This window comes from Aythya fuligula, chromosome 13 (assembly GCF_009819795.1).
Source record: "Aythya fuligula isolate bAytFul2 chromosome 13, bAytFul2.pri, whole genome shotgun sequence".
NCBI classification, from domain to species: Eukaryota; Metazoa; Chordata; class Aves; order Anseriformes; family Anatidae; genus Aythya; species Aythya fuligula.
The window spans coordinates 5,414,131-5,428,567 of NC_045571.1; the positions used below are offsets into that span (position 1 = coordinate 5,414,131).

At 39.6% G+C, this 14,437-nt stretch overlaps 1 protein-coding gene across 1 annotated transcript in view; it reads left to right on the plus strand.

Moving 5' to 3' along the window:
- The first annotated feature begins 202 nt into the window (after positions 1-202).
- The window catches only part of C13H8orf48 (chromosome 13 C8orf48 homolog), a 37,579-nt gene continuing 23,344 nt past the window's right edge, over positions 203-14,437 (plus strand). The window contains exons 1-6 of the mRNA XM_032196355.1: positions 203-243; positions 591-796; positions 2,310-2,568; positions 4,763-4,888; positions 11,109-11,341; positions 13,258-13,410. Coding sequence (XP_032052246.1) covers positions 2,319-2,568; positions 4,763-4,888; positions 11,109-11,341; positions 13,258-13,410 — 762 coding nt within the window. The 5' untranslated portion in view covers positions 203-243; positions 591-796; positions 2,310-2,318. The remainder of the gene's footprint in view (positions 244-590; positions 797-2,309; positions 2,569-4,762; positions 4,889-11,108; positions 11,342-13,257; positions 13,411-14,437) is intronic.

The following is a 14,437-nucleotide window of genomic DNA, read 5'->3' on the forward strand; positions in this document are numbered from 1 at the left end:
CTCCCAGAGCGCCCTGCCTCTGCCCGCTGTTCCCTCGGCCTGGCTGCCTCAGCAGCAACGCCAGCCTCTCCCCCGCCAGATCCCGCTGTCGCGACACCATATCGCAGGCAGAGCACGACAGAGACGGCGGCTGGGCGGGCGGGCCCTCCCCCGGAGCCCCGGCTCCCTCCCCGCTGGGGGCCGGGCCCGCGGCCTCGGCCGGCTGGGAGCAGCGCGGAGCGGGCGGCTGGGGGCCAGCCGCGGGTAAGAAGCTGGGCCCCGGCTCGCTGCGAGGGGGTTTGGCCGTGAAAGGCTGGAGGAAGTGGTTTTGTCCTGGAAAGGAAGGACCGTAAAAAAGATATTCTGTCCGTAACTTGAAGGAAAGGAAGCATCGTAAAAATATACTCGATGTGTGACGTGAGGGAGGCGCCACGCCTGCTGCCGTGGGGTGTTGGGGAGAAGGGGGACGCAGAGGGGCTGCTGGGTTGTGAGTTAGAAGGGGGCTGTTAGTTGTTACTTGGCGGTAACTTCACATTTCTTATGCTAATGTTGTCCCTTGGTAATTTCACGTTTCGGGTGGTAACATTGTTTTTCCCATTTCTGCCCCCTAGGAGGAGATGGAGCTTCTCTCCCTCAGGCTCTCTCCAGACACGCTGCCCTTTTCCTTCCTTTTCCTCACCTGAAGCCCCCCCCTGCCGGGCTGTGGCCGGGGGCTGCTGGAGGAGCAGCTCTCAGAGCCCTCACTGCACCCTGTGAGGTACCGACTGGGCCTCGTGAGGAGTACAAGCTGCAGGACGCTGGGTGCCGCTTGGAAGCAGTCTGTAAATGTGTTTTATTTATTATTTACAAGTATATTTACACACTCTAAGTTATCTTTTGTGCTCATTTTGGAGCAAATACCTCATTTTCGCTGTGAAAATGAGCTATCACACATATCTGAAATATTGCTCTCTCCTTACCTGGGCATCCTCGCCCCACTCCACCTCTCTCCCCCTGCTGCTTGTGCAGCCTCAGCTCCTCAGGCCAGCTGCGGGCTGCAGCATTAATTGCCTCTGTTTGCATTTCCTACTGGTTTTCTCCAGGAGATCTGATCTTATTAACCAGTCTCCAGCCTGTTCAGGGTTGGTACGGTGAATAAAAAATTGTTTAGTTCTGATGTAACCTGTAAATATTAATAAGCACTATTTTTGACTTTTGGGCACATGTTAAAACAAAAAATTAAACTTACAGGCCTAGAAATTTGGCACTACAGATTGCTTTTGGAGCCTAGTCTTGGGAAGGAAGGCCTGAATTTGTGTTAGGGGCTCAGGGTCCTTAGTGCACAGATGGACCTCAGCAGTAACATGGCACGTACAATAGGCAGCATAGTGTGTTCAGTACAGAAATGGCTAAAGTCAGTACCTTTAAAACAAAGTTATCAAAAAACTGTTAACAAACACCAAAGCAGAGTGGTATAGGTGAACTTCTGGCATGAGAGAAAGTGTTTTTGTTTACTTATTTGGTTTCCTTTTTTCTGATGGAGGAACCACAGTTATCAGTGCTGCAGGTATCTTTCCAAAGGGATATCACCTGCACATTTATCCTTCTTATCTTATTGAGTAGAGGAAAAAAAAAAAGGGCAACATTGTTTAGGACAAAGTTGTTTACTTCCTTAGATTCAAAGGAAGAAGGGAAAGTACATCATTCTAACTTAAAAAAAAAAAAAAAAAAGGGGGGGGGGAGCAAAGAAAAATCACACACACAAAGCTTTAAAGTGTATCCGCATTACATTATAGGTACCTATCCAAGGCCTGTTTTATTCCTGGAATTTGGTTCTGGCGAGTTTTATTATTTTTTTCATGCTGAGAGCATGACCATCATTTTGAGAGCATCATCTGGCTGATACTTGTCGTGTTTCCTTCTAATTTTCTGGACAAAATCTAAGCAGAACAAGGAGGCTTTCCTTTTCTGAGATGTGAGAGGTTTAAGGCAAAAGAAATAATTTCCTTTTAAAGCACCTTTTGTTTTCATAAATGACTTTGTCCAAGTATTACCTGTAATTCACAACGAAGTTGAAAGGAGTGCTGATCAAAATTCATTGTAAATGCTCAGTGGTAATTGTTATTGTAGACTTACCCAGCAGATCTTAATGATGCATCACTTTAATCAGCAGTAGTGCTTTGGCGGGAGTTGCCTTGATGTAGCACATTAAGTAGTTACTTCAGCCACCTAAACTGGGCTTGAGCTGAGCTGTGATATTCCTCTGTATGCCTGCTATAGCTGTAAGTAATGCAGTCATTTATCCTGTATAACTGAAACTGTTAATGGTTTTCTTTTGTTTTAATTTGTAGTGCTGCACCATGGCTACTACCTCAGCGGATAGTTCTGGTAGCTATGAAAAGGGGCAGGTGGAGTTGAGCCAGAGTTCCAGGAGCTCTGTTTTTGACTACTCAGAAGATACCTTTGAGTCCTTCAGCGAGGAGGAAGCAGCCTGCTGCCAGCATGAGAGCAAACCACCTGAACTGTGTTGTTCTGGAGAGGATGTAGAGTCTTCTGCCGTGTCGGATGGGTTGGAAAGCATGTCATGTCTGGCAGGCCAGAATCACACAGGTATGCAGAGCTTACCATGCTTGAGACCTGTCTTGCACAGCTTTAGATCTGTGCAGTGGAGATTTGACTTTGCATGCAATTTTTTAAGTTTTTATTTTTGCCATGTGCCCACTGTACAAAGCAACAGAACCTCAGTATGCTCAGATCTGTGTCTTGGTTTCTCAGGATTCACTGATGACTACATGTAGGGGGGTTATGAATTGGCCATGAAAACCCTTCCGTAGTAATCTTGTGATGCTTAAATTCTATTGGTGCGTTCCAAATTTCTGCAAGATACTATGACTTTATAACCACGTATGAGAAGCATCTGGACTGTGTAGTAATTCTTCCAAGGGTGTACGTAAGAGGGCTGGATAGCACCTTAAAGCTGCATCGGAGTGATAAAGAAGCAGACAGCAGGAAATAAGCTAACTGTCTCAATGTCTTTCTTGTTTGTTAGTTCTTTTTTCCCTTATGTCTGTGGGGTTCTGTCATTCTTCTTCCTTTTCTTCAAATCTGGTCTGAGAAATATTGTGAGTACTTGAAGACATGATTTTTAAAAATCTGTTCTTAGTTTGGGAGCTTGTCAGTATGTATAAACAGTATAATTTTTAAAACTAAGGCACTTAATATGTTTTTTAAAAACAGTGTGGACTTGAGATATATAATGTCTGTTAGCTGGCATTGCTGTAATCTGATTCTTTGTCCAATTTGATCAGCTGCTGTATACCAATGTATAATTAACTTTGTCTATACTTAAAAATGACAACCTGTTTGTTCTTACTGTAGACAAGCCCAGTAGAGATGTTCTTTCTGTTCCTCACCCAGCCAGCACCTTACTGCTTTACTGCCTTATTTATTTATTTATTTTTAATCCCTCCTCACCTCTGCAATAATAACCAGCACAATTTTTTTAGGAGTCCTTTTAAAATAACATTGAGGCATGAAATCTCAACAAAGCAGGCCAAAACTTGTTGTCAAATATAGATACATGTATGTAACCCCTATTTGTCACAGCACAGAGTATAGCCTTAGAGATCAGTGCTTCAAAAATCTGAATAAAGAGATTATCATCGCCTTGATGTCTTATTCATGCTACATTTATGTAATTGAGCAGTGTCTAATGGATTAGATTTAACAGTTTGGCTCAGAATTTATAGTTTTTACAAAGACTAGGTATTAATAAACCTTTTTTTTTTTTCTTGATATATAGCAACTTTTAGAAATTATTCCATGTCTTACCATTAAGATCTATTTTGTTGGCATCCAGAAGCATGTGCTAGGAGGAAACCTTGTGTGTATAGAGGTGCTTTTAATAAGTGTTAACACTTATTATCTTTATAAGGTTAATATTTCATAAAATTATGGAGTCTTCTGAATGCTGCTAGTTAAGTGAGGAAACCAGGGAATAATTCACAGGAAATATTTTGGGAAGTTGATATCTCTCTGCAGTATATATCTTACAGAGAGCAGCATATATAAATAATAAGAACTACAGAAGACGTGTCATGCTGGTATCTCCATAGGGACACATTATTTCATTCTGTAAGCCCTCTCAATTTTGCTATTAGTATCCTGAAAACAGAGTAGAGAAGTCAGGTGCTTGCTCGATGTGCTCAGTATTTTGAACTGGAACCATGTATCTTCCTGTCAGTGGCACTGGCTTGTCAGACCTCTTAAGTCTCTTCTTCACCCAGCTCTTCGCTTTCACATCTTTGCTGGATCCTTAGTTACTGCAGAACTGGAATTGTACTGGAAGAAGTTGAAGAACAGGGAATTTATATAGATTTTCATTCTCGTCCTGCCTTCCCTCCCCATTATTTTTTTCACTTGGATCAGTACCTTGATAGAGTTCACCAAAGCTCCCGTGAGTACTTGTATTGCCATGAGAGAAGAGCCTGCGTAGGGCTGAAAGTAAGCGATGGGGGGAGTTGATTGAGGTTGTTAGCATTGCAGACAAAACAGAATGTGTGAGTCTCTTTTTCTCAGCTCATCCTCTAGTCTTTCAGTGGAGCGACAGAAGCTTGCTCTGTATTTCAGCCTGAAACTCTGATGTCATCTGTAAAGGCCCCGATGGTTTGGGGCTTCTTTTCCCTCACCAGGGGAAACTCAATCAAATTCAAGTGTGATTGCCTCCTGATTAGTTTTTTCTCATTCCTGATTTCTTTACAATGTATGTCCAAAGCTACCTTTTTTTTTTTTTTTTCCATTGTAGATGAGCAGTCTGAAGTAGTTGGTTCTGTGGCTGTGGAAAGATATTTCATGAGAAAATGGATGGATGTTCTAAAAAATAAGGAAGCTGTCATTAAGCAAGGCAACTCTGTCCTCAAAACTCATTCTGGTGAGTTCACTAACTTTAGTAGAATTTATAATTCTTATTGTTTTGACAAAGTGGATGTGAATTTTTAACGACTAAAATTTTATGTATAAGCTATTAAGTTAAGCCAGGTAATTAACCTGACTTAATTAGCCATGTAATTAAGTATGAAGATTCTCTTTTATGCCTTCTTGGAAAAACAGTTTGTCAACTGTAACACATGGCTTTGCTGCTCCTGACACAGAGACATTATATTAGTGATGCATTACCACAAGGTTTGGATAAATCTACATAAAAATGTTTTTACATCTTAAATTTAACTGAAAACCTCAAATTTTACTGGTCTATTTATTTTTTCTCACTTTTCTCTATAGCTGTACAGGTACGAGGGTTGTGTTTTTTCCTCCAAAATCAACCTGCCTTCAGAATGTGTGAAATGTTTCCCCCCTGTTGATCATTTCTGTTAATTACTGAATTATGTTTGCCATGTTTTAGTTCCTTTCCCAAGCTGCAGGAGGCAGCAGGGCACCAACTTTGACAAGAACAATGGAACAGCTTTAACCAACACAATGATGTAGTGCATGGAGGAGGAGAGGGGTTGGGAGGGAAGAAGGATGCTATTCGCGTGCACTGATTATACAAGGAGCTGCGAGAGCAGATGGTGGGATGGAAGTCCTGCTCAAGTCTTTCTGAAAAGTGGGTCAGAGATACTATTTTTAATTAAAAAAGAGCAAGAAAGCTGTAGTTGAGGAAGATTCCTCTTCTGATTCAATTATTTTTTTGCTCATGTTCCTTCATGTGTATGAAAAATGAAGAAATTCAGAAGTTTTATAGAGCCCTTCTAAGACTAATTAATCAAGTAGGTCCTATTGCCCAGGTGCTTTGTGGCATTGCACTCACATCCAAACATCCTGAAACTCCATGTACTGCAGGAGAACATGACCTGAGATTATTTTTAGGCTCTTCTTAATTGCATAGCTCATTCACAACAGTGGTGAGTCAGTGTTATGAGTTCCTGACTCATCTTCAGCATTTATCTTCCTGTTACTGGGTTTCTAAGACTTCACGTAGTCAAGTGAAGAGGCAGCTAAAGTAGATTATCTCATCTGTAGTAGTGAGGCTTCTTCTGACCAGCTCCTCTGCAGTTGTCTTCCTAAAATACATCTGAATCTTGTGACCGTTTGATATGCAGAGAAACTGAAGAGGACCTGATGAATTTGGATTCATTTAATGAATACAAAAGAGCAGTGTAGAGTTAAGGAGGTTTTCCTTCTTTGTAGGGTTTTCTTTGAGAGTTGGTTGGGCAGACTTCCTCCTGAAATTTGTATTTCTGTACTGCCGTACAAACAAACATTCTGCTGTTGGTTTATGGAATTTGGATGGGAAGAGTCAGACTGGTCATTGAGTCTTGAAAAGCCAGTTCTGTTTCCTTAGCTTATGGTGATGTATGAAATGATGCAATATTTTCTACCTGTCCTGTCTCCTGTCATCGTAGCAGCTAAGCACTTTTCAGGCACATTCATTGTTACTGTGCTTCCAACCACTATCAATACGAAGCTTCTTGCTTAAGCTGCTTTCATGCAAACGTAGAACACAGTCTAGTGATGGACATCCCCAAATTCATCAGCATCAGTTAAGCTTAGTTGTGAGCATATTACTCACTTTTTTTTTTCTTACAGGACGCTTTTGACATATATCCAACAAAAGCACAGCAACGTTCATATGCTGACATCTATAAATGCCTTCTCTTTGACTTAGTAGTTCATCACTCAGTGGACACTGTGCCCCTTATTATTTTTATCAGCTTGGAAACTTTTTAAACACAATAGAAGATGAGCTCACCTAGAGCAAGGCTGCTGCACAGTTGGTCCCTTCTGTAAGTTTAGCAAAATGAATGGTGCATGCATGTTACTTTTGAATTCATCTGCAGCTAATAAAGTAAGAGGGTTTTTACATATCTTACTACTGATACTGTTAAATAAGGAAAAATAAATCCAGATTTGCCCATAGGAATGCCCTCGAAAATTATTCTTGTTTTTCATAGTTTTATTTATGGTCTGAAAGAAGAAAAGCCGAGATGTTGACCTCAGGAAAAGTGAGAAATTTTTATCATAATTGCTTCTTGGTCTCTTCCTTGGACCTCCACCTCAGTTTTGTAGCAACTAGCTGTTATTAGACAAATGCATCACAGAAAAAAGAAAACAAACCAAAAGACAACAGAAAACACAAACCAAACACACACACACACAACCCCACTATTCTTTGAAGTCCCTAACTCCCTGTCAATTATTCCAAAGAGTGTTAGTCATTTTTAAAATGTACTACAGGAAGCCACAGTTGTTCAGCTCAGAGGTAGCTGAAAGTTCAAGTGGGCCTTTTCAGTTCTGAAAAACTTTAGCTCTGATTTTGCTGTATTCAGAATTAAACTCACCTTTGTTTGCAAGGTGTTTGTAAGGTGTGAACAAATTTCTTCATGTCTAAGCATTTAATTATTGGTTCAGCAAATAGTAATTTGCTAAAAGTATGTACTAAAAATAATAGTAGATGTCTATAAGAATTGAGATATCACTTAAACATTCTGTTTGCAGAAGGGAGCAGGTATCCGGTAGTCTGTGCTGGCTCTTTCTTATTCCTGAACTTGTCAGCACTTAAACTTACTGCTTGGTAAAATGTACAAGGTGTGGAATTCACGCAGGCTTAAACCCTGTGATTCCAGAGTTCTCTTTTAGTTTGTTTCCTGCCAGTCTACTAGAAAACTTTACTATTCCATAGTGAAACAGCATTGATATAGCCTAGATGAGAAGTCTCAACCAGCAGCATCCACATGGAAACTCCTGCTAGTGAAGAGCACCTTGGTTATTAAAGTCTTTACAGAACTGAGAAAGAATGAGTTTCTTCTGGAAGACACAGATTCTGCCAGACCCTTACTGTTGTCTCTTCTAATCATAGTTTATTGGAAACTGAGGTTATCCTGCACCACGCTGCAGGAACTTTACTGGCTTTGAATGCATATTTCTATGAAATAGCCCAGAACTGATACAAGCAATCTGCACAACCCTTACAAAAGCTACGTTCGCTGATTGGGCCATCAGCGTGTTAACCTGAACTGCTGCGCTCAGTTGTACAATGCAATTTAGAGAATTATGAGAACGTTGTCTTGAGATGCGGAGTTAATCTTTCTGAAGAGTAGTTATCAGTTATTGCCTTTTATAATTCCCTCCTTCACTCATTTCACAATTTTTCTTCTTAAAATAGAAGATAGAGCCTAGTAATAACAAAACGCCTGCCAAGTCTTTTCTATTTAATCAGTTAGACATCAATGGAAAAGGAAACCCAAGAAAGGAGTAGATTTTCTTTTCCTCCCCTCACTTGTATAGATTTAAAATCTTACAAATTAGGATGTAGTTGCATACAGAATCCAAAATCTATGTAGGTCATTTAGTTATCAGCCATGCAGCAAGATTTATAATGTAGATGTGGAGATTAGTTTATCTCCAACGGTGCACATTGACTACTTCTATAATAAAAGAAGCGTCTTTTTTTTTTTTTTTTTTCAGTTTGTGCTTTATTTTCTAAACACTCTGTAGCCCTGTTGTTGTTGGATAAAGGGTTCTGATTTCATGTCTGTTCCAGTGTCTAGTTTTGTTCTTCTTGTCACCTGTCCCTGCCTTATTCTTCTCGAAAAAAGGTGTGGGAAAGCACGACTCAAGGCAACCAAGCATCAACGAGGCATGCTTCTGGAACAATAATTGGCACTGGCAGGGATTCTCTGTAGACAGACATGCAGTGACATTTAAATCTGCCACCACAAATGGAGATTGAGCATTTGAGCATGTAATGTGAATCCAAAGATGGAAAGAATAAGTGAAAGACAAAAAATGAAACTAACACCACCAAGCATCCTGTTGTTTGCATCTCTTTACTTTCAGCTGAAGGACTAGCAAAACTTCTATACTTAGAAGAAAATCTGAAGTATAAATAATCATTGTGCAGTTAAATGACTTTTTTCTGAATTTAACTGTGCACTGACTTTTCTTGTCACTTTTAGTTCTTATTTAGTTAAATTATAGTCTAGATCCATGAACACCTTTACTCTTTCTGAGCTTATTTACTGTTAAACTTGAAGGTTAAAATTTTCTGTTTTTCTTTGCTAGCGTCTCTTCTAATGGCTGTGGGTGCGTATGTGCCAATGGGTGGGTGTCTGGCAGCACACAATTCATGTGTGCATTATTAGAAACCAATTCTAAATTCAATTGTGCTTCTATATGTCAGAAGAAACTTCAGTGAATGAATTAGGCTGGCACTAAATTGTGACAAAACATTCAGCAGACCCCATGTATTTACTTGTGCATTTGAGTACTCAGGTTTGGGTGTTTAATTGCTTTGTTCTGATTCTTTTTTTTTTTTCTACAACAGTAGCTTTTTAATGCTTTTATTCAATCTATGTGCAGCATAGATGCATCTGCATCCATTTTATCAGTGCAATTAAACCCAATTCTGGCACATGATTTAAGCTGTTTTGCAGGGGCTGTGTATTACACTTGCAAGGAAAACGACCTGATGGAGCTTATCCATGCAAATGTTTGTGATCCTACCCAAGAAAAAAAAAGTTTAAATTGCATTTTCAAGTATTGATAATTCTTACTCATCTGCCTATAAAGTATCACCGCGTCTTTGTTTTTGGTGAATTTGATACAGCAGCTTGTAAGGAGGAATAAATTGCAGTACGATGATTGATTCTGAACTGTGGCAGTTGCACTTCAATCACCCATTTTCTTTGTCCGTAAGGCAAAGCTCACCGACTTCTACTTTGCTTAGTCTTAACTGTAGATCCACTTAATCTTTATAAGGATTGACTGCATTTCTGAAGACATGCCTGGTTTCCTTACAAAATTCCACAGCAGAGGCTTGCCTGCTTCAGATTAAATTAATCACGGCATATTTAGGAGATGGTTTACATTTATATCATTCAGCATGTTAAAGATCAGCGTAGTGGTTATGTCGAGGTACCCCACGGGACCCGAATGACAATGCACAGGTTGTCACAGAAGCACCCTGAAATATGCAGTGCCTCTCTAGAAAAATAAAATTTCATTCAAGGGAAGCCATTGAAAATGAGTGAAGCAGGTAATAAGGAAAGGACAGTTTAAGTGATATAATCATGCTCTCCAACTGAGTACTTTGAGTGGAAAAAACCTCACCATACCATACCTGTGTAGTCATTATTGTCTGACATTTTTTTTTGGCAGTCAGAGTGGAGCCCTGGGAGGGGAGTACTGTGTTAGCATGAGCTATATGCAAAGATGTGTAAAGGGCTTCCAGTAATGCTTACTGGAATGTTTTGTCTCCTCCTCGCTTCTTGTTTAATTGTGCACATTTAAGTGTTTGGGCTTCAGTAGTTGCATTAAAGCAAAATTAGTATAATAAAGGTAGAGAGGTATTGTCTCCTGTTTAAATAGTTGAAAACAGTGGTATTTCATAAGACCATGCAGAACAGCACAACATTGTTATACAGTTAAGCTCATGCAATAATGAAATAGTAACACAAAAAACTGAGTTGTGTTAGCTGTCTGTATTGATTGGCTCTGTTTAAGTCAGTGGAAAATCTTCCTCTGAGCATTGACTAAACTTTTCAATCCATCCATACGTGCCCATCTGAAGTGTAGTCTGTTTGGTTTTATTATTAGGTGTCACTAGGAAGGAAGGAGGTGAAAGGGTGAAATAAATACCTGGTTTAAACAAGCTCATTTATTAATTCCTTAAATAATCATTGATGCTTTAGAGGAAAATATTTTCTAGTATAATTACCCTTCCTCCAAAAAAACCCACCACCCTCCCCAAAAACACACCGAATAAAACAAAACCAACCTACAAATTTATAGGTGTTTTCCAGAGATACTACAAGAGCCACTGCCTCTGGTTCAATACTCATAGAATTGGAGAACTAGATTTACAAATACATCTGTGTTGTATCATTAAGTTGTCCGATTCTTTAGGGTTCTTATCCCCTCTCCTCTTTGGGGACTATTCAAAGAGGCATTTGTTGTGCAAGTTCCTGTAGTTGTTATCCATGCTCTGATTTAAATTGTGTATTTCTGTTATTACTGTCATTGCTTCTGGGCTTGACATTGGCTTTGTTTTTTAGTAAATAATTAATATGAGGCTGCACAGATAGAAGACCAGTAATTCTTCTCTTTCCCTGCTATAGTAATTGACACTTGCTTTGTTGATGTGTGGCTAACAGAAGTTACTGAGTTACCAGATGAAGAACTGGATGCTCTCCGGACCTTTTGCACCGATAAGATCAGAAGGATGCATCAGGGGCTGATCTCTAAGCAGGCAAGTGGTGTCAGGTCAAGGAAGCTGCAGCATGGATTCACGTCAAAGAAATCAGAGACAAGTGACTTGAACTGCACGGTTCCTGGTCGGTTAATGAATAGAATCCACCTGAAGAACATCAGGGAGACCATTAAACAGGTACTGTGTGGTGATTAAAATGGTAACGATTTCTGTTATTGAGCAAGGCTGGGATGGGCAGTAACTGCAGCCCACAGTAAGCCCCAGAACGAGGGGGCCTGCAGTCTGTCAAGAGTGTCAAGTCTGGTGTTTAGGCCAGCGATACTTGCATTCTTGCTTTGTGCTTGTAGAAGGATTTGAATATGTAGTTATAGCAGTCATCACCTACAGATGCCTTTACCCATAAATCTGGGCCTTGGCAAATGCCTTTGCTTTGTTTGGAATTGGTACAGAATGTCTGCATCTGGGAAAGCATTTCTGATAAAGCAAAAAAAAAAACAACCCTTTGAATAGTAATTACAGTCATTTATTTTACTTTCTCTCCATCACGTATGCTGGCTTTAATCTATGGCCATATAACATAGTGAAAGTGACTGTTAACATATTCCTCTGTTAAGCCTGTGCCAGGTGAGCAGGGAAAAATACTTTAAAGTCAGTCCTGGCATAATGATTCTTTCAGGCTTCCTGCCTATTTAATTTGTTTTGCAACTTCAGCAATCTACATTCTGTTATTTTATTAGCATAAACCAATCCACCATTCTGTAGAATTCTTACTGCCTCTTTATTTGTATTAGTGTGGTAATACCTTTTTTTAAGAAAAGTGACTTTGACTGCTACATCTATTCATTTTTGTGTTCACCACCACTTAATACTCCTATGCAGAGGAGAAGAAATCAAGGAGTAAGACGACAGAGGCTTGAGACATGGCTTTCTAGGATTGATTCCACTGCTCTTATTAGGTCTACATAACAAGATGGAATCTGTGTAAATTAAATCAGATAAAAATTATTGATAATTTGTAAATAAGCATACGGGGTTTTGTGAAATGTTATTAAGTATAGTCAAAGTGTCATGGTAGGTAAATGAGGAATTAATAAGTGTATTTTGTTTAACAAAGTCAGCTGCTTGTTGAACTTTGTACTCTGTCTTTGAGATGCATATAGATATTTGAACCAAATGCTTCAGAGTTCATTTTCCTCTTAAAATTTGTGAAGATATCATAACCTTCATGGTTTGTACCTAAGGCCTTACATAGATTATCAGTGTAGGAACTTGATGACAGCCTCATTACAGACAGGCAGTTATATATGGTGGAATTATTGCTGATAAACAATTGCTGTTACAGAGTTGTGATGATCAAGTATTTGTACTCTCTTAGCTTGTTGGGAACGTGAAATAAAGCATCTTCATTTCACTTAATCAAGCCTTCAGGAATGAGTGTATTAGCTGTCGTGGAAGGCTGGTACGCACACACGGACTGGCATACCAGAACATCAACTGCTTACTAAGCAAGAGGAACTAACGACTGGTGGTGCTCCTGATGTATTTGATACTAGCAAAGCTTGTATAGATTTACACTGATAAAACCAATTTATACTGAGCATCCACCCACATCAAATGAGTTACTTTTTCCCCCCATTAAAACCATCATCAATATTGGCTTTGGTTGCTTACATGTTGGTAGCAATCAAGTACTTTTTTTTTTTTTTTTTTGACCATTAGTTACTGTAGAAGAAATTGGTAGTGTGCACACAGCTTCAAGTGTCAGGGAAAGCTTGCCTATTACAAGAAGCAGCAGTCTGTTACAGCTCAGTGCAATGGGTCTGAGATACAGATAAGTTCATTTCAATTAAAATCACTTATCAGTGCTGGAGGAGGCAATACATCGGAAAAAGCAAATATTTTTAGTGTGAAGACATTCAGACAGGCTCATTGAAGTGATACAGTGACAAAAATTATGAAATAATTTGCAGCTGCCTGCAAAAGCAAGCCTTTGTCTTTAGAAACTCTATCTGTATCTTTATTGATTATTTTTAATGGAGTGGTCATCTTGCTGGGACAGACATTGCTCATTACATCAAAGTCTCATCCTTCAGGTGACAGAAGCTCAAGTGCACCGATCTTCACAGTGCCCTGACTGTAAGAAGAAGAAGGCAGAGCTAGCCGAGATCACCTTTCTCAGACAAAAGAAGGCACTAGTGGAAAGAGCTTTACTCCAGGAAAAATTGGAAGAACAAATTTATTCCAGAGTAAGCAAATGTTATTAAAAAAAAAGTGTTCTGATACATTTTATATTTACTGTATCTAAAGAATTTGTAAGCCAGATTTTCTCCTAATTTATGGTAATGCAATCAGATTGATCTGAATGCAGAACAATTCAAAATAGAATTTGGCTCCATGTCGTTATGGAGACATGGGACTAGCATGCTGATCAAGTAATTTGAGCTTGCCTGATTTATAGCAGCTGAAGGTCTTTTTCATGATGTCCTGAAACTGTTTTGGGTACATCTTGATTAGTTCTCCACAGTTTAATTTTGATGGGCTGTCCAAGACAAAATAGTAAATAACAAAACCATGCCACAGCAGGCGTGTCTGTACCCGTCTTCCTCCCAGTCCTCTGGCTTAAGAGTTGCAGAATAAGGTGATGCAACAAGTTGTGGAGGCTCAGGCTCAAGCTTACTGCTTGGAGACAATTTCTAAGGTTGTTTCTTAAGCACGACAGTGATGTGATCTTTGTCGCTTGAATGCGAGCAAGCTGCAAAGGTGGCTTCTGGTAGAAGATCTGATCATTTGTAAAGGCAGTATGTTGTTACTGGTTATGCAGTTGAATGCCAAAGTTTTCCTGTCACGGTACAAGTAGAGGATGCACAATACACTCACTTTGAATTCCTAAGACTTTATTGCTCTGAGGGGCAGTGACATCAGTTTTAGAGCTTTTGCTTTGTACGTATTTGTGCATGTGGGCTTTTTTTTCTAGTGGTGTGTGCTTTCTCCACCCCCCCCTCTAAATTGGTTTAAAATTTTGCCAGGTGCTTGTCACTTCTTTCCTGCTGAATAGGGCAGAGGAAAGTCAGGCCCAGTTAAACATTTGTGAGGAATTACAGAGGAGGAGAGAAAATGTGGCTTTGCAGCAAGTTTTCTGTTGGTTCTTCAGGAATAGTTTAGTAAGGCCTCATTTTTCTTTTTTCCTTTTTTTTTTTTTTTTCTTTTTTTTTTTTCTTCTTCTCCTAGCTTCTCTGAAAAGGCCTTTTCCTTCCCCTCCCTGGGGAAGAAACC